This window comes from Jaculus jaculus, chromosome 6, assembly GCF_020740685.1.
Source record: "Jaculus jaculus isolate mJacJac1 chromosome 6, mJacJac1.mat.Y.cur, whole genome shotgun sequence".
Taxonomy (NCBI): domain Eukaryota; kingdom Metazoa; phylum Chordata; class Mammalia; order Rodentia; family Dipodidae; genus Jaculus; species Jaculus jaculus.
This window is the reverse complement of record NC_059107.1, coordinates 99,254,843-99,279,101: the sequence shown is the minus strand read 5'-3', so window position 1 is coordinate 99,279,101 and position 24,259 is coordinate 99,254,843. Positions and strand designations below refer to the sequence as shown.

Below are 24,259 nucleotides of genomic sequence, written 5' to 3'. Positions count from 1 at the left end.
TATTTTTATCTTACAGATATATATACAGTTTTCCCAGCACCATTTGCTGAAGAGGCTGTCTTTTCTCCAATGAATATTTTTGGCATTTTTGTCAAAGATCAGGTAGCTATAGCTCCCTGGACTTATATCTGGGTCCTCTATTCGGTTCCATTGTTCTACATGTCTGCTTTTGTGCCAGTACCATGCTGTTTTTGTTACTATGGCTCTGTAGTATAGGTTAAAATCAGGTATGGTGATACGGCCAGCCTTATTTTTGTTGCTCAAAGTTGTTTTAGATATTCAAAGTTTTTTATGTTTCCAAATGAATTTTTGGATTGTTTTTTCTATTTCCATGAAGAATGCCATTGAAAGTTTGATGAGGATTGCATTAAGTGTGTAGATTGCTTTTGCTTAGATTGCCATTTTCATAATATTGATTCTTCGGACCCAAGAACAAGGGATGTTTTTCCATTTCCTAGTGTCTTCTGCAATTTCTCATTTGAGTATTTTAAAGTTTTTATTGTAGAGATCCTTCACTTCCTTGGTTAGGTTTATTCCAAGGTACTTTATTTTTTTATTTATTGATGCAATTGTGAATGGGAGTGATTCTCTGATTTCTTTCTCTGTGTGTTTGTTGTTAGCATATAGGAAGGCTACTGATTTCTGGGCATTTGTTTTGTATCCTGCTACATGGCTATCAGTGTTTATCAGCTCTAATAATTTGCTGGTAGAGTCTTTAGGGACCTTTATATATAGAATCATGTCATCTTCAAATAATGATAACTTGATCTCTTCCTTTCCAATTTGTATCCTTTTTATGTGTCTCTTGCCTTATTGCTATGGCTAAGACTTCTAGTACTATATTAAATAAAAGTGGGAACAGTGGACCCTTGTCTTGTTCCTGATTTTAGTGGAAAAGCTTGAAGATTTTCTCCATTTAGTATTATGTTGGCTGTGGGTTTGTCACAAATAGCTTTTATTATGTTGAGATATGTTCCTTCTATTCCTAGTTTTCTGTAGTACTTTTTATTTATTTATTTATTTATTTATTTTTTATTTATTTGAGAGCGACAGACACAGAGAGAAAGACAGAGGGAGAGAGAGAGAGAATGGGTGCGCCAGGGCTTCCAGCCTCTGCAAATGAACTCCAGACGCGTGCGCCCCCTTGTGCATCTGGCTAACGTGGGACCTGGGGAACCGAGCCTCGAACCAGGGTCCTTAGGCTTCATAAGCAAGCGCTTAACCGCTAAGCCATATCTCCAGCCCTTCTGTAGTACTTTTATCATGAAGGGGTGTTGTATTTTGTCAAGTGCATTCTCTACCTCCAATGAGATGATCATGTGACTTTTGTCCTTCAGTCCATTTATATAATGCATTACATTTATCGATTTGCATATGTTGAACTATTTCTGCATCTCTGGGATAAAGCCTCCTTGGTCGGGGTGAATGCTCTTTCTGATATATTCTTGTATTCTGTTTGCCAATATTTTGTTGAGAATTTTTGCAACTATGTTCATGATGAAGATTGGTCTGTAGTGGTTTTTTTTTTTTTTTTTTTTGCTATTGTTGTTCTATCTTTGCCTGTTTTTGGTATCAGGGGTTTGGTAGGATTCCTTCTTTTTCTATTTTATGGAAAAGTTTAAGAAGTAATTGTGTTAGTTCTTCCCTGAAGGTCTGGTAAAAATCACCAGAATTCATCTGGGCCTGGACTTGTTTTAGATGGGAGATTTTTGGTAACTGCTTGGATCTCCATATTTATTATAGGTCTATTTAAGTGGTTAATCTCATCTGTTAGGTTCATTTGTTATATGATTTCATTTAATCCAGATGCATCTCTGTTTATTTTTTGCTGGGATGATCTGTCCATTGATGGAAGTGGGGTGTTGAAGTCATCCACTACAACTGTGTTTGGTGTTATCTGTGACCTTAGTTCTAATAGCATTTGTTTGATAAAGTTGGGAGCCCCCATGTTAGGTACATATATATTTAGGATTGTAATGTCCTCCTGTTGGAGTGTGCCTTTAATCAATATAAAGTGACCTTCCTTATCTTTCCTAACTAATGTTGGACTGAAGTCTACCTTATCAGATATTAGGATAGAGACCTGTGCTTGTTTTCTAGGCCCATTTGCTAGAAACACCGTTTTGCAACCCTTCTTTTGTTTTCTAGGCCCATTTGCTAGAAACACCGTTTTGTAACCCTTCACCTTAAGATAATGTACATCCTTTGTAGAAAGGTGAATTTCTGGGAGGCAACAAATTGAAGGACCCTGCTGTTTAATCCAGTCTGCAAACCTGTCTTTTGGTTGGATATTGAGGCCATTGATATTTAGAGTTATTATTGAAAGGTATATATTTATTTTTACCATTTTTCTTGTTTTGTTGTTTTTCTGGTTTTACCTTTGTAAAATACCTTTCTTGTATTAACTAGTATTTGAGTATGGTTTGGTTTTCCCGGGTTCCTTAGGTGTGTTGTTCTTTCTCTTCAGCATGGAGGATCCTTTCAAGTATTTTCTGTAGAGCTGGTTTTGTCTTCAAATATTCCTTTAGCCTGCTTTTGTTGTAGAATGTCCTTATTTCTCCATCTATCTGAATGGATAGCTTTACAGGATAAAGTAATCTTGGTTGACAGTTGTTATCTTTCATAACTTGGAAAACATTGTTCCAAGCCCTTCTGTCTTTGAAAGTTAGTGTTGAGTAATCTGCTGTGATCCAGATGGGCTTACCTTTGTATGTGACTTGATTTTTCTGTCTAACTGCTTTCAATATATTTTCTTTGGTTTGTATGTTTGGTAGTTTAATTATAATATGATGAGGAGAGGTTCTTACCAGGTTTTGTTTGTTTGGTGTCCTAAAGGCTTGCTGTATCTGCATTGGCATCTCTTTCCCAATTTGGGGGAAGTTTTCTTCTATGATTTTGTTGAAAATGCATACTATGCCTTTGGAATGAAATTCTTCTCCTTCTACTACACCCTGAATTCTTTTTTTTTTTTTTTTTTTTTTTTTTGTTTTTTGAGGTTGAGTCTCACTCTGGCCCAGGCTGACCTGGAATTTAGTATGTAGTCTCAGGGTGGCCTTGAACTCATGGTGATCCTCCTACCTCTGCCTCCAGTCCTCTGCCTTATTTATTTATTTGACAGAGAAAGAGGAAGGGAGAGAAAGAGAGAGAGAATGGGCACTCCAGGGTCTCTACCCACTGCAGATGAACTCCAGGTGTGTGTGCCCCCTTGTGCATCTTGCTAACATGGGTCCTGGGGAATCGAACCTGTGTCCTTTTGCTTTGTAGGCAAACACCTTAATCACTAAGACATCCCACCAGTCCCTCTGCCTTATTGTTATTATTATTTTCTTTCTTTCTTTTTTCTTTTTTTTTTTTTGGTTTTTTGAGGTAGGGTCTTAATCTAGTCCAGGCTGACTTGGAATTCACTTTGTGTTCTCAGGGTGGCCTTGAACTCAAGGCAATCCTCCTACCTCTGCCTCCTGAGTGCTGGGATTAAAGGTGTGCACCACTATGTCCAGCTCCCCCCTGCCTTATTTTTGAGTCAGGTTCTGTTACTGAACCTGGAGCTTATTTGGCTTGACTAGACTAGCTGTCCAGCAGGCTCCTGGGATCCTCCAATTTGAGTGTCTCCAATGCTGGAATTATATGTGTGTGCCACTATGTATGGATTTTATGTGGATGCTGGGAATCCAACACCAGGTCCTCATGCTTATGTGGCAAGTAGTTTACTAAGCTGATGCTCTGATGTACTTAGCTCCAAGTTCAATGAGAGACTCTGTCTCAAAATTAAGGGCCTGGCATCCCCCCACTTTTCCAACGGCCCTCTGGGCTGGGAGACAGGGGCAGCAAATGAATGAATGAATGAATGAGGATATGGTGTTCGTGGTGAAGGGTTAGTGCCTTCCCTGAAAACCAGAGGGAACTAAAGAGTTAATAACAGTCCCTACAACTAGAAGGTCTTAGATAAGCCTGGCACCTCCCCTGATTGATGCACTTCCCTTAGCCTAGATGGCCTTGAACGACCAGGGACCATCTGAGTGTCCCCCCTTAGACATTCCTGGCTGAAGAAGACTGTTCTGAACGCGGACACAAACAGCTACAAGTTCCTGATCTACTGCACCTGGTCCAGTCTGTTTTTCTTAGGGTCCTCCTTATAAACTTGCACCCTAGCCCGGCTCAGTGCTTCAGACTTCATCCTGCAGGAAAACTGCTGCCCCTCTCTGTGCCCCTCAATAAACAGTCTATAGAGATAAAAAAAAAAAAAAAAAAAACGGGGCTGGAGAGATGGGACAGTGGTTTAAATGCTTGGCTACAAAGCCTAATAACCCAGGTTTGATTTCCCCAGTACTCATGTGTTGCACTCAGTTTGCATTGCTGGTAAAAATCACCCAACCAAGAGCAGTTTGTGGGGAAATAAAGAGGTTTATTTTGGCTTACAGGCTTGAGGGGGAAGCTCCATGATGGCAGGGGAAATCGATGGCATGAGCAGAGAGTGGACATCACCTCCGGCTAACATAAGGTGGGCAATAGCAACAGGAGAGTGTGCTAAACACTGGCAAGGGGAAACTGGCTATAACACCCATAAACCCACCCCCCAACAATACACTGCCTCCAGGAGGTGTTAATTCTCAAATCTCCATCACCTGGGAACCTAGCATTCAGAACACCTAAGTTTATAGGGGACACCTGAATCAAACCACCACATTCTATCCCTGGCCCCAATAAACTGATAACCATCCAGATGTAAAATTCAGTGCATTCATACAACTTTAAAAGTCCTCATAATTTTTTTGTTTGTTTGTTTTAGTTTTTTGAGGAAGGGTTTCACTCTGGTCCAGGCTGACCTGGAATTCACTGTGTAGTCTCAGGGTGGCCTCAAACTCATGATGATCCTCCTGCCTCTGCTTCCCAAGTGCTGGGATTAAAGGCGTGCGCCACCACTCTAGGCTCCCTCTCCATAGTTTTTATCGCTCCCGATGATGTTCAAACATCCCCATGGTCCAAAGTCTTTTAACCGAGCCATAATACCAAAAAATAAACCAAAAACCTATAATGGCACAGAACATACACTCATACAGCAAAAGATGGCACTGGGCATAGCAAAGAAACATTAACCCAATACAAGATTTAAACAGGGCAAACATCAAACTCTGTACTTCCAAGTCCAATAACTCTAGTCAGTAACAAGTCTCTAAGTCTGAAAATTCTAACCAGCAATAAGTCTCTGGTATTCCAATTTTGCCCCTCCAACTAGACTATTCATAGTCCTGGAAAACTTCATCCAGGGCTGGCAGCTTTCCTTAGCAGCCGTCTCGTTGTCCTGGCATCTCCACTGGGTCTCCACTGCAACCCACAGTTCATAGTCATGGTTCCATCCGGTCTCCATGCAGACAATCCAGCAAACCTGATACACACTGCCCGTGGCCATTTCTAAAACACAAGATCATGTTGCCAATTCAATGACCCTTCTCTTTCCTGCATTTCTTATACTCCATCATACCAGGTAGAGTGCTAATTTGTTAATGCAGGGGGGAATAAAGCAGACTTTAAAGAACAGGATACTCCTTCAGTTGGCCCAATCCTTTTTTTTTTTGGTTTTTTGAGGTAAGGTCTCACTCTGGTCCAGGCTGACCTGGAATTAACTCTGTAGTCTCAGGGTGGCCTTGAACTCATGGCGATCCTCCTACCTCTGCCTCCCAAGTGCTGGGATTAAAGGCGTGCGCCACCACGCCCGGCTACTCAATCCTTTTTTTTATTGATTTTTTATTTATTTTTTTTATTAAAAACTGTCATGATTGTAAATAATACCCCATGGTAATGTCCTCCCTCCCCCCACTTTCCCCTTTGAAACTTCATTCTCTATCATATCCCCTCCCCTCTTAATCAGTCTCTCTTTTATTTTGATGTCATGATCTTTTCCTCCTACTATGATGGTCTTGTGTAGGTAGTGTCAGGCACTGTAAGGTCATGGATATCCAGGCCATTTTGTGTCTGGGGGGAGCATGTTGTAAGGAGTCCTACCCTTTCTTTGGCTCTTACATTCTTTCCACTACTTCTTCCTCAATAGACCCTTAGCCTTGGAAGGTGTGATAGAGATATTGCAGTGATGAGCACTCCTCTGTCACTTATTTCCAGCACCATGATGCCTCTGAGTCATCCCAAGGTCACTGCCATCTGAAAAGAGAAGGTTCTCTACCAAAAGTGAGAGTAGCATTAATATATGTGTATGAACGTTAAGAGAAGTGCTTACTGGGCAGTTTGATAAGCATAGTTTATACATTTAGCCAGAAAGCAGCAGACGTTACACCTCTAGGGTCATGAATACCCCTGTTTTAGGTTTTCAGTATCTGGGATGTACGCCCTCCCATGGAGCAGGCCTCCAGTCCAATTAGAAGGCAGTTGGTTTCCACCATGTCAGACATGCCACTATTGTACCTGTTGACTCATTTGGCCTGGCTGGCCAAATAGAAGGCTTGCAGTATCCACTGTTGAGGATCTTCACTGGTGATTTCTCTCTCTCTCTCATTGAACTGCATGCAGAATGGCTTCTTCCAGCTTTCTGTCAGCTGGTCTACATGGAGGAGGTTATCAGCTCAATTCCAGCAGGATTTCTCATTGGCCTTGCAGCTCAAGTATGTGGAGTCTTCAGCAATAGGGTCTTACCGTGTATTCTTGGTGAGAAACCAAGGGCCTCGGCAATGGCCTGTAATGTTTTGGGGGCATCAGGGACTTCCCTGGTGGTCAGCCCAATCTTAATGGTTTAATCTCTCATAAAACTGTGGCCAAATAGGCAGCAATTTTGGCCCAAGTATTTCATTTTCTCTTTTCCATATCCCTCTACTCACACCAGTCCATTTCTATGCAATACAACCCTGCAAAAATTCTTAGGATATAGGCATAACAGTAGGCCTTTCACACAAACTGCTTCTATCCCAGTCCGGGCCAAGGTGTTTCTCACCCTCATAAGCCAAACCTCATAGTCCATGCTTCTTACTGCATTCAGGTCTTTCAACTCTGACTAGAATAGTCTATCAAGCTGTACTTACAGCATTGCAAGGCATCTCTTAGGCCAAGGTTTCAAATTCTTCCACATTACTCTTGCAAATCGGCTACAAAAGACCTAAGCCACACAGTCAGGTGTGTAGCAGCAAACGACACCACTCCCCAGTACCAACTTTACTGTTGCAGTCAGGTTCACATTGCTGGTAGAAATCACCCAACTAAAAGCAGCTTTTGGGGAAAAAAATAAAGAGGTTTAGTTTGGCTTACAGACTTGAGGGGGAAGCTCCATAATGGCAGGGGAAAATGATGGCATGAGCAGAGGGTGGACATCACCCCTAGCCAACATAAGGTGGACAATAGCAACAGGAGAGTGTGTCAAACACTGGCACGGGGAAACTGGCCATAATAACCATAAGCCCACCCCCAACAATACACTGCCTCCAGGAGGCATTAATTCCCAAATCTCCATAACTGGGAACCTAGCATTCAGAACACCTAAGTTTATGGAGGACACCTGAATCAAACCACCATACCATGTAAGCCAGATGCACAGGTGGTGCATGTATTTGGAGTTCATTTGCAGTGGCTAGGGGCCCAGGCACACCCATCTCACACTCTCCCTCTCAAGTAAATAAAATATTTTTTAAAAAGTTAAAACAAAACTGGGTGTGGTGGCATACGCCTTTTATCACATCACTTGGGAGGCAGAGGTAGGAGGATCTCTGTGAGTTCAATGCAACCCTGAGACTACATAGTGAATTCCAGGTCATCCTGGGCTAAAAAAACAAACAAACAAGGCTGGGTAAATAATACTTGCTTCTGAACCTTGAGGAGTTGACTTTGATCCCTACTATCCACATGAAGACGTTGGGCAGGGTGGCACATACATGTCTGTAGTCCCAGTTTTGGGCTGTGGAGACCAGAGAATCACTGAGGTTTGCTAGTCAGCCAGCCTACTCTGATTTCTGAGTTTAGGCCAGTGAGAGATCTTGTCCCAAAAAAAGGTGAGTGAGTGAAAAGGCCCAAAGTGAGGTCAGGGGTAGAGACTGAGTAAAGGCAAGGTGGAGGGAGGGCTAATCAAAATCTAAGAGGATGCAAATAAATCATATGGAATCCTCCAGTTTTGGACAATGGAACACTCAGGAGCCATAGATCGTTGTTAGAAATTTTTCAGTGCCAGGGATGGGATACCTTCTAGTGAGTTGTTGGCCAGGGAGTTCCCTGATGCCCCCAAAACATTATAGGCCATTGCCAAGGCCCTTGTTTTCCCACCAGGAATAGATGGTAAGACCCTACTGCTGAAGACTCCACAAACTTGAGCTGCAAGGCCACTGAGAAATCCTGCTGGAACTGAGCTGATAACTTCCTCCATGTAGACCAGCTGACAGAAAGCTGGAAGAAGCCATTCTACATGTAGTTCAATGGGAGAAAGAGATACCACCAGTGAAGATACTCAACAATGGACACTGCAAGCCTTATCATTGGCCAGCCAGACCAAATGAGCCAATGGGTGCAATAGTGGCACATCTGTCATGGTGGAAACCAACTGCCCTCCAATTGGACTGGAGGCCCGCTCCATGGGGGGGGAAACACATCCCTGATACTGAAAACTTAAAACAGGTAGTCATGAGCCCTAGGGGTGTAACATCTGCTGATGTCTGGCAAAATGTATATACTATGCTTATCAAACTGCCCAGTAAGCACTTCTCTCAATAGTTATACCCTTATATTAACACTACTCTCACTTTGGGTAGAGTACCTTCTCTTTACAGATGGCAGTGACTTTGGGACGACTCAGAAGGTATCATAGAGCTGGAAAGAAGTGACTGGAGGGCTGGAGAGATGGCTTAGCGGTTAAGCGCTTGCCTGTGAAGCCTAAGGACCCCGGTTCGAGGCTCGGTTCCCCAGGTCCCACGTTAGCCAGATGCACAAGGGGGCGCACGCGTCTGGAGTTCATTTGCAGAGGCTGGAAGCCCTGGCGCGCCCATTCTCTCTCTCTCCCTCTATCTGTCTTTCTCTCTATCTGTCGCTCTCAAATAAAAAAAAAAAAAAATTAAAAAAAAAAAAAAAGAAGTGACTGGAGTAGTAACATCTCGATCACACCTTCCAAGGCTCAGGGTCTAATGTGGAAGAGGTGGCAGAAAGAATGTAAGAGCCAAAGGAAGGGTAGGACTCCTTAGAACGTGCTCCCTCCAGACATAAAATGGCCTGGATATACATGACCTCATTGTGCCTGACACTACCTACACAAGACCATCATAAGAGGAGGAAAAGACCATGACATCAAAATAAAAGAGAGACTGATTGAGATGGGGAGGGGATATGATGAAGAATGGAATTTCAAAGGGGAAAGAAGGGGGGGAGGGAGGGTATTACCATGGGATACTTTTTATAATCATGGAAAATGTTAATAAAAATTGAGAAAAAATAAAAAGAGAAAAATAAATAAAATCTAGGATCCACATACGCAAAAAAAAAAAAAAAAAAGAAAAAAGGTGAAGGCTGGGTGTGGTGGCGCACACCTTTAATCCCAGCACTCAGGAGGCAGAGGTAGGAGGATCACTGAGAGTTTGAGGCCACCCTGAGAATACAGAGTGAATTCCAGGTCAGCTTAGAGTGAAACCCTACCTCGAAAAACCAATTTAAAAAAAAAGGTGAATGGTATTTCTGAGGATGACACCCAGAATGTCCCCTTGCTTCTGCTTGCACACACATGTACATGCACCCTTCCACAGTGCACTCCCATGAACAATCACATGAGCATACACATAATAAATAAATAAATAATAAAGTAGAAAATAGGCCAGGTGTGGTGGCGCATGCCTTTAGTCCCAGCCCTGGGGAGGCAGAGGCAGAAGGATTGCTGTGAGTTCGAGGCCACCTTGAAACTACATAGTGAATTTCAGGTCAGCCTGGGCTAGAGAGACCCTACCTCGAAAAACCAAAAAAAAAATAATAATAATAATAATAAAAATAAATAAATAAATAAAATAAAGTAGAAAATAAAAATTTGCTGCTTGAGTTTCTGAATAAAGTCATTAAGTGAATTTTGGCCTGGGACTAGGGACAGTGTTTCCAAAATTCCTGATGTGGCCCTAAAAATACTTTTGCTATTTGGTACCACATATTTATCCACATGGTGTTCTCCACATTGACAACTGCAAAATCAGAATATGGACCAGCTCTGAAAGATGTTGAAGATGCTCTGTGTCCTGTACTATCAAATATTCATCCAGGATTTCATTCCATACATGAAAATAAGCACACTCATCACTATGTAGATTTGCTTTCATCTTTGTAAATAAATGGTATTACAGTCAAAGAATCAAATAATTATTTTAAAATAATAATTTTTAAAATATATTTTATTTTTTTTAAAAGAACTCCAGACACATGTGCCACCTTATACATCTGGTTTATGTGGTCCTGAGGAATTGAACCTGGGTCCTCAGACTGCACAAGCAAGCACTTTAACCACTAAGCCATCTCTCCAGCCCCAAAATATTTTCATTATTTGCAAGCAGAGACAGAGAGTAGAAAGCCAGAGAGAATGGGTACATCAGGGCTTCCAGCCACTGAAACAAACTCCATATGCATGCACCACTTTGTGCATCTGGCTTTATGTGGGTACTGAGGAATCACCCCAGGTCATTAGGCTTTGCAGTCAAGTGCCTTAACTGCTGAACCATCTCTCCAGTACCTCCCTTTTGCTTTGAGGGTCTAATTCTAGCTCAGGCCAACCTGGAACTCATCCTGTAGTCTCAGGCTGGCTTCAAATGAACAGTGATCATCTTACCTCAGCCTCCTGAGTTCTGGGATTGAAAGTGTGTGCCACCATGCCTGACAAATTAAAATAACTCTTGCCGGGTGTGGTGGCGCACGCCTTTAATCCCAGCACTTGCAAAGCAGAGGTAGGAGGATTGCCGTGAGTTGGAGGCCACCCTGAGATGACATAATGAATTCCAGGTCAGCCCGAGCTACAGCAAGACCCTACCTCAAAAAAACAAACAGAAATATTCTTTATGGTTTATCATGAGTAAATGTTTGATTTGTTTATCAATTTTATATACTTATTTTGTGTACTTATATCTGGCCCCCCCAAAATTGTCTGGCAAAAGGGGTTGTGAATGAAAAAAAAAAAGTTTAAGAAGCCAGCCTGGGCTACACAGTTTCTGTCTCAAAACAAATATATTCCCAACTTAATCTTGGGTGCAAAGAAACTGAGACCTCACCCTTACTCCCTTCATTGACACCCAATCTACCTCACTCAGCTGTCTCCCTCCACTTTGCTCTTACTGATTTTCCTTGTCAAGAGTCAACAGAAAGACAAATGAGGGATTTGCTGGCCAGGGTCCTTGGGGCACAGGAATATCCAGCTCTAGGGGGCAGTCCTACTCATCCCTAGTCTCTCCAGAGATTGTTTTTGTCGGGCTGGAGGCCTATCCCAGGGCAGTACAGAGTGTCCTCTGGTCTCCAGCAGAGGGCCCTGGGAGGAAGGGGTTTTAGGGGCTTTCTGGGTTTCCCCTTCTCTGGGAGGGCAGAGGTTAATGGTGAGTTGCAACATATCTCTTGGTTGAGTCACCTCCCACTGTCCCCCTCCCTCTGTGAAAGGGTTATAAAGAGGACCAGAGGCTGACAGTGAAAAGACCTGGGGGTAAGAGTTCCCAGCTTAGCCCTGCTTCCCCGGGTTCCCAGAAATCTCAGATCAGAGGGCACCGTCGGTGTCTGGCGCTCTTGTCTGGTGGGCACCATGCAGTGGCAGCAGCTGTGGCTGGGTGTCTTACTTGCCATGACAGTCTCCGGCAGGGCTCTGGGGCCTGCAGAGAAGGAGGCAGTTGTGGTGAGTCCCTGGGCAAGAAGGAGCCTGATCGGGGGCGTGACAGGGGGCCTGTGCCACAGTTCCACAGGCCTCCGTCCCGCCCGTCCAGCTGCCTGTCTTTCCTCTGTGCCACGACCTGCCCTGCAGACCCACGGCCCCTTCTCCTCCCTCCTCCCGCGCTTGGCCTCCAGGCGTTGCCATCCCTGTCTCCAATTCTGAGGGGCTTGTGGTCGGGAGGAAGCTCTGAGACTGCTCCTAGTTCACTCTGCTTACTTCTACCCCGGCCTAGGATTACTTGCTGCAGTATGGGTATCTACAGAAACCTCTAGAAGGACCTAATCACTTCAGGCTAGAAGATGTCACGGAGGCTTTGAGGTGAGTGGCCATAAGGTACATGCTTTCATTAACCTTTAGTTTTAGAGGTAGGTTCTCACTTTATCCCAGGCTGATTTAGAATTTACTACGGAGTCTCAGGTTGGCCTCGAACTCACAGCGATCCTTCTACCTCTGCTCCCAAGTACTGGGATTTAAGGTGTGTGCCACCATCCCCAGCCTTAGCACTTTTTTTTTTTTTTTCTGGCAGTTCTGGGGATTGAACCCAGGACCTTGAACATGTCAGATATGTGCTCTTCCACTGAGCTGCACCTTTAGCTTCATAACTGGATTCTCTAATCCTTCCCTTCTCCAGGTCCATCTCTGCTTGACCTTAAAGCACATCAGGTGATATCTCCCTTAGGGTGGTAGAGCATGTGGTGAGATGGAGAGACAATACGAGGAGCACAAAGGCCAGGTACGGTGGCACACACCTGTAATCTCAGCACAGGGGAGCCTAATACAAGCAGCAAGAGTTTGCAGCCAGCCTGGACTATATAGTGAGTGCTACTTTTTATTTAATATATTTTATTTTTATTTTTAAATAATTGTTTCTTTTTAAAAATATTTTTACTTATTTGAGAGAGGATTGAGAGATGGAAAGAAAGAAGCAGATAGAGATAGATAATGGGTGCCCCAGGGCCTCCAGCCACTGTAAAGGAACTCCAGACATATGTGCTACCTTCTGCATCTGGCCTATGTGGGTCCTGGGGAACCAAACCTGGGTCCTTTGGCTTTGCAGGCAAACACCTTAGCTGCTAAGCCATCTCTCCAGCCCCAATATATTTTATTTTATTTATTATTTACTTTTTTTTTTTTTAGGTAAGGTCTCATTCAACCCAGGCTGACCTGGAACTCACTCTGTAGCACCAGGCTGGCCTAGAACTCATAGAAATCCTCTTACCTCAGCCTCCCGAGTGCTGGGACTAACGGCATGTGCCACCATGCTTAGCTTTTACTATTCTTTTTTTGAGACAGGTCTCACACTATAGCTCTAGTTGGTTTAGAACTCACTATGTAGCCCAGGCTGGTCTTGAACCACTGGTAGTCTTCCTGCTTCAGTCTCCACAACGCTAGGATTACATAGCCTGGGTTACATAATGAGTTTGAGGTCAAGCTGAGCTAGAGTGAGACTCTGTCTCAAAACAAAAACAGAAACAACATATAAGATGATAAGCCTAGTCATTGGGTCTGTCAGAATGCCAGAGCATTCCTTTGGATGCCCCCCACACATCATATCTTCACATCTTTTTTTTTTTTTTTTTTGAGGTAGGGTCTTGCTTTATTTAGCCCAGGCTGACCTGGAATTCACTATGTAGTCTCGGGGTGGCCTTGAACTCACAGCGATCCTCCTACCTCTGCCTCTTCAGTGCTGGAATTAGAGGTGTGTGCCACCATGCCCAGCCACATCTAAAACAGTGATATGTACTCAAAGTACTCACATGAAATACTTTATATGTAACATGATGCTTACTTGTATAGATATTTAATTCAAAACTTCAAGGAAGGGTCTCAAAATCCTCCTACCTCTGTCTCCCTAGTGCTAGGATTAAAGGTGTGTACCACCATACCCAGCTTACTTTCTTTTCTTTTTTGAGGTAGGGTCTCACTCTAGTGCAAACTGACCTGGAATTCACTATGTAGTCCCAGGCTGACCTCGTACTCATAACAATCCTCCTCCTTCTTTCTCCTGAGTGCTGGGATTAAAGGTATGTGCCACCACTCCTGGGTAACATTCATTTATTTCTAGTTTTTTGTTTTTTTTTTTTTTTTGAGAGCGAGAAAATTGGCATGCCAGAGCCTCTAGCCACTGCAATCAAAGTCCTGATGAGTGCCACGTTGTGTGCATGCTTAACCTTGTGTGTCTGGCTTATGTGGGTTCTGGGGCATTGCACCTGGGTCCTTAGGTTTCACAGGCAAAAACCCTAACCACGAAGCCATCTCTCCAGCCCCTATTTTGTAGTTTTTTTTTTGTTTTTTTCGAGGTAGGAATTCAGTGTAGCCCAAATTGACCTGGAAGTTATTATGTAGTCTCAGGGTGGCCTCGAACTCACGGTGACCCTCCTACATCTGCCTTTCTAAATGCTGGGGGCAGAGGTGTGCACACCACGCCTGCTTTAGTTTGTGTTTTTTGTTTGTTTGTTTTTTCTGAGGTAGGGTCTCACTCTAGCCCAGTCTGACCCAGAATTCACTCTGTACTCTCAGGGTGGCCTTGAACTCATGGTGATCCTCCTACCTCTGCCTCCCAACCTCCCGAGTTCTGAGATTAAAGGCGCATGCTACCACGCCTGACTTGTGTTTTTTTTTTAATTATTATTTACTCTGCATGTGTGTGTGTGTGTGTGTGTGTGCGCGTGTGTGTGTGTGCGTGCGTGCGTGTGTGTGTGTGTACTCTCTAGAGTCTCTTGCTATTGCAAACAAACACCAGATAATATGGCCACTGCTTGCATGTGGCTTTTCAAGAACACTGGGGAGTTGAATCTGGACTAGCAGGCTTTTCAAGCAAGCACCTTTAGCTGCTGAGCCATCTCCCTGCCACTGTTTTGTAGTTTTAAATTTTCATAATTTGGGGCTTGGCGTGGTGGTGCATGCCTTTAATCCCAGCACTCGGGAGGCAGAAGTAGGAGGATCACTGTGAGTTTGAAGCCACCCTGAGACTGCATGGTGAATTCCAGGTCAGCCTGGACTAGAGTAAAACTCTACCCCAGGAGGGGGGATACGAGGTGGGGGGGGGGGGAAGAAATTTTTATGATTTGGGAGCATTTTCTTTCTGTTCTTAGAAAGGTTCAGATTACTTAACAAGCCCATGGGTCTTATGACAGGCCATAAGTGGATGCTGGGCCGGAGGTGTGTGAAGCCAGGAAGGGAGCAGGCTGAGGGGCCCAGGCTTTAGGGAGCAGCACCACAGAAGTTAGGGGAGACTTCCTAGACTGGGGTTGAGAGGGTGGGATGGTGCTCACTTCCTGTAGCAGGAGAAAGTTGGAAAGTTCAATAGGGGAGGAAAGCTATACCTAAGGACCATCATACTAAAAAGATGCTAAAAATGGAGAGGTGGAGTCTTGCCATTTCTGCAAAATAAAAGAGACAGCTCCAACTATGAACACTGGAGGCTTGGGCTCTTCAGCTTCAAATATTTGTTCCATTCTTTGGCACTACTTCGCACAGCAGGAGGCCAAAGATCTATCCCCAGTTACCAGCCATTTCAGATTTGATTTTCCTTGTGGACTCGTATCTCTTCTTTCTAGAGCTTTTCAGGAAGCATCTGAACTGCCAGTCTCAGGTCAGATGGATGATGCCACAAGGGCTCGAATGAAGCAGCCTCGTTGTGGTCTGGAGGACCCCTTCAACCAGAAGACTCTTAAATACCTACTTCTTGGTGAGGACTAAGCCTGAGAGGGGAGCACGGGGCGGCTCTCGAGTGTGGGTGACATTAGGACAGCCTGAGTTCAATGGGTGACCACCTGCTTATCAGCTGCTTCGAGGGGTTGTGATTGCCCAAACCCAGGGGAGCTTTCCTGGACTGGCAGAAGGATCTGTTTCTAATCTATTTTCTGATCACTTAACCAGGCCGCTGGAGAAAGAAGCACTTGACCTTCCGTATCTTGAATCTACCCTCCACTCTCCCACCATCCACAGCCCGGGCAGCCTTGCTTAAAGCTTTCAAGTACTGGAGCAATGTGGCTCCCCTGACCTTCCGGGAAGTGCAGGCTGGCTGGGCGGACATCCGGCTCTCCTTCCATGGCCGCCAAAGCCCATACTGCTCCAACACCTTTGATGGGCCAGGTATGCTCCAGTTTCCAGTCTCAACTCTCAGACCTCAGGGTTTACCTATTGTCCTTGAGCCAGTGTCTCTGGAATTTAAAAAAGAAAAATTTTGTTTTATTTTTATTTATTTATTTGAGAACAACAGACAGAGAGAAAGAGAAACAGGCGGGGTGGGGGGGGGAGGAAGAGGAGGAGGAGGAGAGAGAGAGAGAGAGAGAGAGAGAGAGAGAGAGAGAGAGGGAGGGAGAGAGAGAATGGGTGTGCCAGGGCCTCCAGCCACTGCAAACAAAGTCCAGATGCATGTGCCACCTTATGCATCTGGCTCACATGGGTCCCGGGGAATCAAGCCTCGAATTGGGGTCCTTAGGTTTCACAGGCAAGCACTTAACCCCTAAGCCATCTCTCCAGCCCTCTGGAATTTTTAAAAAACTTAATTATTTATTTTTGGTTTTTAGAGATAGTGTCTCAACCTAGCCTAGGCTGACTTGGAATTCACTATGTAGACTCAGGGTGGCCTCGAACTCATGGTAATCTTCCTACCTCTGCCTCCCGAGTGCTGGGAGTAAAGGTGTGGGCCACCATGCCTGGCTGGAACTTTCTTTTTTACCTTTAATATTTTATTTTTATTTATTTATTTGACAGAGAAAGAGGGAGAAAGAGAATGGGTGTGCCAGGGCCTCCAGCTGCTGCCAAGAAACTCCAGATGTGTGAGCCCCCTTGTGCATCTGGCTAACGTGGGTCCTGAAGAATTGAACTTGGTCCTTTGGCTTTGTAGGAAAATGTCTTAACTGCTAAATTATTCCTCCAGCACCCCCCCTTTTATTAACCTTTTACAAATATTTACTTATTTATTTACAAGCGGAAAGAGACAGAGAAAAGAGACAAACACAGGGAAAGAATGGGCATGTCAGGGCCTCCTGCCACTGCAAATGAACTCCAGAGGCATGTGTCACTTTGTGCATCTGGCTTTATGTGGGTACTGGGGAATTGAACCTGGGTCTTAGACTTTTCAGGCTAGTGCCTTAACTACTGAGCCATCTCTCTAGCCCAACTCTGCTCTGGAATCTTAATGTGCAGGGAGCCCCTTCTTTCACCTGTACCTTGAACTCTGACCACTTAAAAAAAATTTTTTTTTATTAGCAACTTCCATGATTATAAAAAATATTCCATGGTAATACCCTCCCTCTCCTCCACTTTCCCCTTTGAAACTCCATTCTCCATCATATCCCCTCCCCATCTCAATCAGTTTCTCTTTTATTTTGATGTCATGATCTTATCCTCCTCTTATGATGTATTATGGGTAGGTAGTGTCAGGACTGTGAGGTCATGGATATCCAGGCCATTTTGTGTCTTGGGGGGAGCATATTGTAAGGAGTCCTACCCTTCCTTTGGCTCTTACATTCTTTCTGTCACCTCTTCTGCAATAGACCCTGAGCCTTGGAAGGTGTGATAGAGATATTGCAGTACTGAGCACTCCAGTCACTTCTTTCCAGCACCATGATGCCTTCTAAGTCATCCCAAGGTCACTGCCATCTGAAAAGAGAAGATTCTCTACTAAAAGTGAGAGTAGCATTAATATAAGGGTATGAATATTAAGAGAAGTGCTTACTGGGAAGATTGATGAGCATAGTATATATATTGAGCCAGACAGCAGCAGATGTTACATCCCTAGGGCTCATGACTACCCCTGTTTTAGGTTTTCAGTATCAGGGATGTATTCCTTCCTGTGGAGCGGGCCTCTAGTCCAATTAAAGGGCATTTACTATGTAGTCTCAGGGTGGTTTCAAACTCATGGTAATCCTCCTACTCTGCCTCCCAAGTGCTGGGATTAAAGGCGTGTGCCACCACGCCCAGCTGGAAGTTTTGTGTGTGTATGTATGCCAGGGTTTCTTGTTCCTGCAAATGAATGTCCATTTGGTTTTGCATGGGTTGTTAGGGATGTGAACCTTGGGCCAACAGCCATTTCTTTAGCCCCTATTTTTTTAAAAATATTTTATTTATTTATTTATTTGATGCAGAGAGAGAGAGAGAGAGAGAGAGAGAGAGAGAGAGAGAGAGAGAGAATGGGCATGCTAGGGCCTTCAGCCATTGTAAATGAACTCCAGATGCATGTGCCTCCTGGTGCATCTGGCTTATGTGTCCTGGAGAATTGAACCTGGATCCTTTGGCTTTGCAGGCACATGCCTTAACCTCTAAGCCATCTCTCCAGCCCCCCTATTTTTTAAAGATATATTTAATTAATTTGTTTATCTGAGAGCGAGAAAGGGGTACAGAGAGAGTGAGAGAGAGAGGATGGGCGCACCAGGGCCTCCAGCCACTGCAAACAAACTCCAGACACATGTGCCTCCTTGTGCATCTGGCTTACGTGGGTCCTGGTGAATCAAACCGAGATCCTTTGGCTTTGCAGGCAAATGCCCTAACAGCTAAGCCATCTTCTTCAGTCCCCCTATTTTTTTCTTATTTGTTTGTGTATATGGGCATGAGTGCATGTGGGAGTCATAGGACAACTTCAAGGTGTCTATGCTCTGCTTCTTTGAGAAACCATGTGGTTTCTTGTCATTGCAAATGAACTGCTTGACTGCAATCAGATGTCAGATTGGCTGTCCCACGGTTAATATTCTCCTGGTTCTGCTTAATGAACTGCTTGACTGCAATCAGATGTCAGATTGGCCGTTAATATTCTCCTGGTTCTGCTTAATGAACTGCTTGACTGCAATCAGATGTCAGATTGGCCGTCCCACGGTTAATATTCTCCTGGTTCTGCTTCCCATTGTCTTAGGTGTCCTGCGATTACAGATGCATGTGCCACTTTGCATCTGGCTTTACAAGCAAGCACCTTTAATCACTTAGCCATCACCCCAGCCCTATTCATTGTTTATTTTTATTACTTATTTGTTTGAGAGAGAGAGAAAGGGGCAGATAGAGAATGTGTATGCTAGGGCCTTTAGCCACAGCAGACGAACTCCTGACGCATGTGTCACCTTGTGCGTCCAGCTTTATATAGGTACTGGGGAATTGAGCCTGGGTCCCTTGGCTTTGTTGGCAAGTGCCTGAACTATTAAGCCATCGCAGGCTGACCTCAAACTCACAGTTATACTTGTACCTCTGCCTCCCAAGTGCTAGGATTAAAGGTGTGTGCCACCACGCCCTGCCTTTTTTCTCTTTCTTTCTTTCTTTCTTTTTTAGAAATGGTTTCATATAGCTCAGTTCAGCCTGGGCTCTCTCAAACATTTTTTTTTGTTTTGCTTTGCTTTTGAGGTAGTTTCACTCTAGCTCAGGCTGACCTGGAATTCATTATGTGGCCTTGAACTCACAGTGACCCTCCTGCCTCTGCCTCCCCGGTGTGCTGAGATTAAAGGTGTGCACCACCATGCTCGGCTGTATCACTTACTTCTTCTTCTTCTTCTTCTTCTTCTTTTTTGGTTTATTTTTATTTATTTATTTGAGAGCGACAGACAGAGAAAGAGGCAAAGAGAGAGAGAATGGGTGCACCAGGGCTTCCAGCCACTGCAGACGAATTCCAGATGTGTGCACCCCCTTGTGCATCTGGCTAACGTGGGTCCTGGGGAATCGAGCCTTGAACCGGGGTCCTTAGGCTTCACAGGCAAGTGCTTAACCACTAAGCCATTTCTCCAGCCCCACTTACTTCTTTAAAAAAAAAAAAAAAAAACCAACCAACCAACAAACAAACAAAAAAAACCCTTTAGTTTAAGAGAGCAAGAGAGAGAAAGCATGCCAGGGCTTTTAGTCACTGTGAACGAGTGTCATATATGGGTGCGCCCCCTTGTGCATATGTGTGACATTGCATGCTTGCGTCACTGAGTCTGGCTCACATGGAACATAAATTCTTAGGCTTTGCAAGGCAAGTTCCTTAACTGCTAAGCCATCTCTCCAGCCTTCTTCCTCTTCCTCCTCCCCTCCTCCTCCCCTCCTCCTCCTCCTTCTTCTTCCTCTTCTTCATCTTTTTTTTTTTTTTTTTTGAGGTAGGGTCTCACTCTAGCTCATGTTGACCTGGAATTCACTATGAAGTCTCAGGCTGATCCTCCTACCTCAGCCTCCCAAGCACGGGGATTAAAGGTGTGTGCCACCACACCTGACCTCAAACATATTTGTAGTTTAGGATGACTTTGAAGTTCTAATCCTCCTGCCTTCACTTCCCAAATGCTTGGATCATGGGTGCGTGCCACATATCTGGCAGTAATTTGAGTTCATAATAGAAGTGTGGGCTTTGACCTTGCTGTCTGCCTTTGCTTTGTCCAGGGAGGGTCCTTGCCCATGCTGACATCCCAGAGCTAGGCAGTGTGCACTTCGATGAAGATGAGCTCTGGACTGAGGGCACGTACCGGGGAGTGAACCTGCGCATCATTGCAGCTCACGAGCTAGGCCATGCCCTGGGACTTGGGCACTCCCGATACACCCAGGCACTCATGGCTCCTGTGTACGCTGGCTACCGGCCCTTCTTCAAGCTGCACCCAGATGACGTGGCAGGGATCCAGGCTCTCTATGGTCAGTCTGACTTCTCTCTAGCCTCCACTGAAGGAAATAGTTTGGTTTCTTTCTCTTCCTCTGTCCAGTTCTTCAGGCTTATTCATTTCAGAAACTGTTTCCATCTCTGACTCTTTCATGTCTAATCACCCTTTCAGCCTCTCTCCCATCACATGCATTCTTGGACATGGAGAAGAAGCATCTTAGCAAGCCTTCTCCACCTTTTTCTGATGTCTTAAAATTAAATTATGTCTTATATTGATAATTACATGATATTTCCTATCACAAAGGGAATGTCCTGAGGGTTTTCTTTTCCTCCCCCTGTGGGGCCATTGAGCTAAACTTACAGCAGATAGGTGGAGAGGCCAGGCACCCTGACTTCTTTCCCTCGGCAGCATTATTTCACTTTGCAGGCAAGAAGAGCCCAGAGACACGTGACAAGGAAGAGGAACAGGTGGCTGTGCCCACCGTATCTCCAGTGACCACAGAACCCAGTCCTATGCCAAACCCCTGCAGTGGTGAACTGGATGCCATGATGCTGGGTGAGAACCTTCCCCAACAAGCACTTGGAAGGCAGAAGGGGCAGCCCACTGTCCCCAAGGCCTGGGAAAATGGGAATGACATGAAATTCAAGGAGAAACAATGGAGGTTAGACCTCAGGCAAAGGTTGGTGACCAGAAAAAAATATGTGGGGGCTGGAGGAATGGCTTAACAGTTAAGGCGCTTGCCTGCAAAGCTGAAGGACCCAGGTTCAATTCCCCAGGACCCATGTTAGCCAGATGCACAAGGGGGCACATACATCTGGAGTTTGTCTGCAGTGGCTGGAGGCCTTGGTGCACCTATTCTCTCTCTGTCAAATAAATAAATAAATAAATAAATACATTAAAAATAAAATTTAAAAAATTTAAAGAGAGAAAAAGATGTGGCATGGAAAGGGAGGGTTCCGTGGCAACTTAAAAGAGGACCAGCTGGGCATGGTGGTGCTTGCCTTTAATCCCAGCAGTCGGGAGGCAGAGGTAGGAGGATCACTGTGAGTTCAAGACCAGCCTGGGCTATAGTGAGATCCTACCTCAAACAACAACAACAATTCCCCCCAAACCCAACATCTGGGAAAGGGGGGGGGGAAGATAGCAGTGACAGGGGATTATGATTAAAATACATTATGTTCGTGCTTGAACAAATGCCAATAAAAACACATATGGCAATGTAGCAAGATGGACTGGATTGGAATGCCTACTGGAGAAGGTTTGCACTTGGTTGGAAGAACTTGAAAGCCACTTGGAGTGAAGCGTGAGGTCCCCAAGGAGGAATAGCTGTCTGAGTGAGGGCTTTTGTTTTGTTGAACAGACCACAGCTAAAACACTCGCCGTCAAAGGAGATGCAGAGTACTCATTTCTTTCTTTCTTTTTTAAAAATATTTTACTTTTATTTATTTGACAGAGAAAGAGGGAGAGAGAGAGAATGGGCTCGCCAGAGCCTCCAGCGACTACAAATGAACTCCAGATGCATGTGCCCCTTGTGCATCTGGCGGATGTGGGTTCTGGGGAACCAAATCAGGGTTCTTTGGCTTTGAAGGCAAACGCCTTAACCGCTAAGCCATCCCTCCAGCCCTCAATGCTTTCTTGTATTGAAGTTGGTGGAGTTTTTGAAGAAGTGGCCTTTGAGAGGTAGGGCATTGCCATGTCTTTTTGACTTGTTGACACCTTTGCTTTTAGGGCCCCGTGGGAAGACCTATGCTTTCAGGGGGGACTACGTGTGGACTGTGACAGATTCAGGGCTGGGTCCTTTGTTTAGAGTGTCTTCCCTTTGGGAGGGACTCCCAGGGAACCTGGATGCTGCGGTTTATTCTCCTCGAACACAATGGATTCACTTCTTTAAGGGTAAGGGGTTACTTAGGTCTTACCAGGGGAGTGGCCTATTCAAGAAGAAGCCAATACAGGGAGGGAAAGTTGTGAAGCCTCTGAATGGGTGGGACGGAAACAAGAGCTGCCATCTGAGGACCCAGGATGACTTGTTCTTTTCCTCATGCGTTCTCAGGAGACAAGGTGTGGCGCTACATTAATTTCAAGATGTCTCCTGGCTTCCCCAAAAAGCTGAACAGAGTAGAACCCAACTTGGATGCAGCTCTGTATTGGCCTCTTAACCAAAAGGTGTTTCTCTTTAAGGTATAAAGTTCAAAAACAGGGTAAATCCTGAGGAGGGGTGGGCTACCTTACTCTGACAAGGAAAGACTCACTCTTCTTTAAAAAAATTTTATTTATTTATTTATTTGCAAGCAGAGATAGGAGACAGAGAGAGAATGGGTGCACCAGGGCCTCTAGCCACTGCAAACTCCAGATGCATGTGCCCCCTTGTGCTTACATGGGTCCTGAGGAATTGAACAGTGGTTCTTTGGCTTTGCAGGCAAGCACCTTAACCACTAAGCCATCTCTTCAGCCCAAGTCTCATTCTTAAAGGCACTTGCAGGATAGGTCTCTGTGATGTGTCCTTAAGCTTCTTATTCTCCTTTTCTTCCCATCCACCACATACCCAGGCCTCAGGATACTGGCAGTGGGACGAGTTGGCCCAAACTGACCTTAGCCGCTACCCCAAACCAATCAAGGAATTATTTACCGGAGTACCAGACCACCCCTCGGCGGCTTTGAGCTGGCGTGATGGCCGAGTGTACTTCTTCAAGGGCAAAGAGTACTGGCGCCTCAACCGGCAGCTTCGAGTGGAGAAGGGCTATCCAAGAAAGATAGCTCACAACTGGATGCACTGTCGTCCCCAGACCCCAGGCACGAGCACCTCATCAGCTCGGGACAGCACTCGTTCAACCACGGACACGGTCTTGGACAACACTCCCTCGACCATGTATACTACTGCGGACACTGACTACTCACCCACAGGCTCAACCTTTGACATTACTCGCTCAGCTGTAGACTCTACCACTGTCACTCCCCATTAACGTCACCCACCCAGGGGCCTGAGAACCAGTCAATGTCTGCTCACTAGAACTATGCAGGGTACAGGACAGGCATGTCTATGGACTCGTGCCTCTGAAAGTTCCAACTCTGGTCACCTTCCTGGGCTCCTTCCTTCCTAGGAGGTGGCCCCTTAACTCTGATTCAGTCACCAATGCCACTCATTTTCTCCTCGCCTTAGCGTTTCCAGCTGTGTCATCTGCTCTACAATGGTGGGGGGAATTGCCAATCAGATCTTTTTAACAGCTGGGTGCCTGGGTCCTTTTCTTTCTACGTAATGTGCAGGTAGGCAGTATGGCCAGTAAAATGAACACGGGCTTCAGACTCCCTGAGAATCACATTCACTTGGCTGTGGCTTTCAGCAAGCTAATTAATCTCATTGAAACTTGGATTCCCATTAGCAAAGTAAGTTAATACCAATTCTCTAGAGTTGTTGTATTAAGTGATATACTATATGTGAAGTGCCTGACAGAGGCTGGCACATTCGTATTTAATAAAGACTAACTCCATGTTCCTAAGAGAGGGCTGCGCAGCTCTTCCTTTAGCAGTCTGGGGAGCTCCTCAGTAGTCTATGTGATAAGGACTCCTATCAGATCTGTAGGGGGTAGATTCCTTAGTATGGCTATCTCTCTGGTTTTTTTTTAAAAATATTTTATTTATTTGAGAGAGAAAAATAGAGATAAAGGGTGTGTTAGGGTCTCTAGCCACCATAGATGAACTCTAGATGCATGTGCCACCTTGTATATCTGCCTTTACATGTGTACTGGGAATCAAATCTGGGTCCTGAGGTTTCACAGGCAAGTGCCTTAGTCACTGAAAGCCATCTCTACAAGCCCTCTTTTTTTTTGAGAGAGAGAGAATTGGCATGAATTGC

At 44.8% G+C, this 24,259-nt stretch overlaps 1 protein-coding gene across 2 annotated transcripts; it reads left to right on the top strand.

Annotated features, from left to right (window-relative positions):
* Window positions 1-11,589: 11,589 nt before the first annotated feature.
* Mmp19 (matrix metallopeptidase 19) lies at window positions 11,590-23,903 on the top strand. Of its 2 annotated transcripts, none has more exons than XM_012948364.2 (9): window positions 11,590-11,821; window positions 12,090-12,175; window positions 15,418-15,548; window positions 15,740-15,955; window positions 20,198-20,443; window positions 20,836-20,964; window positions 22,138-22,302; window positions 22,460-22,587; window positions 22,956-23,903. In XM_012948364.2, the coding sequence occupies exons 1-9, from the start codon at window positions 11,732-11,734 to the stop codon at window positions 23,367-23,369; spliced, it is 1,605 nt and encodes a 534-aa protein (XP_012803818.2). In that variant the 5' UTR covers window positions 11,590-11,731; the 3' UTR covers window positions 23,370-23,903. The 2 variants fall into 2 exon arrangements, with proteins under 2 accessions (XP_012803818.2, XP_045008634.1); XM_045152699.1 differs by having other exon boundaries at window positions 11,602-11,635.
* The last annotated feature ends 356 nt before the right edge of the window (window positions 23,904-24,259 follow it).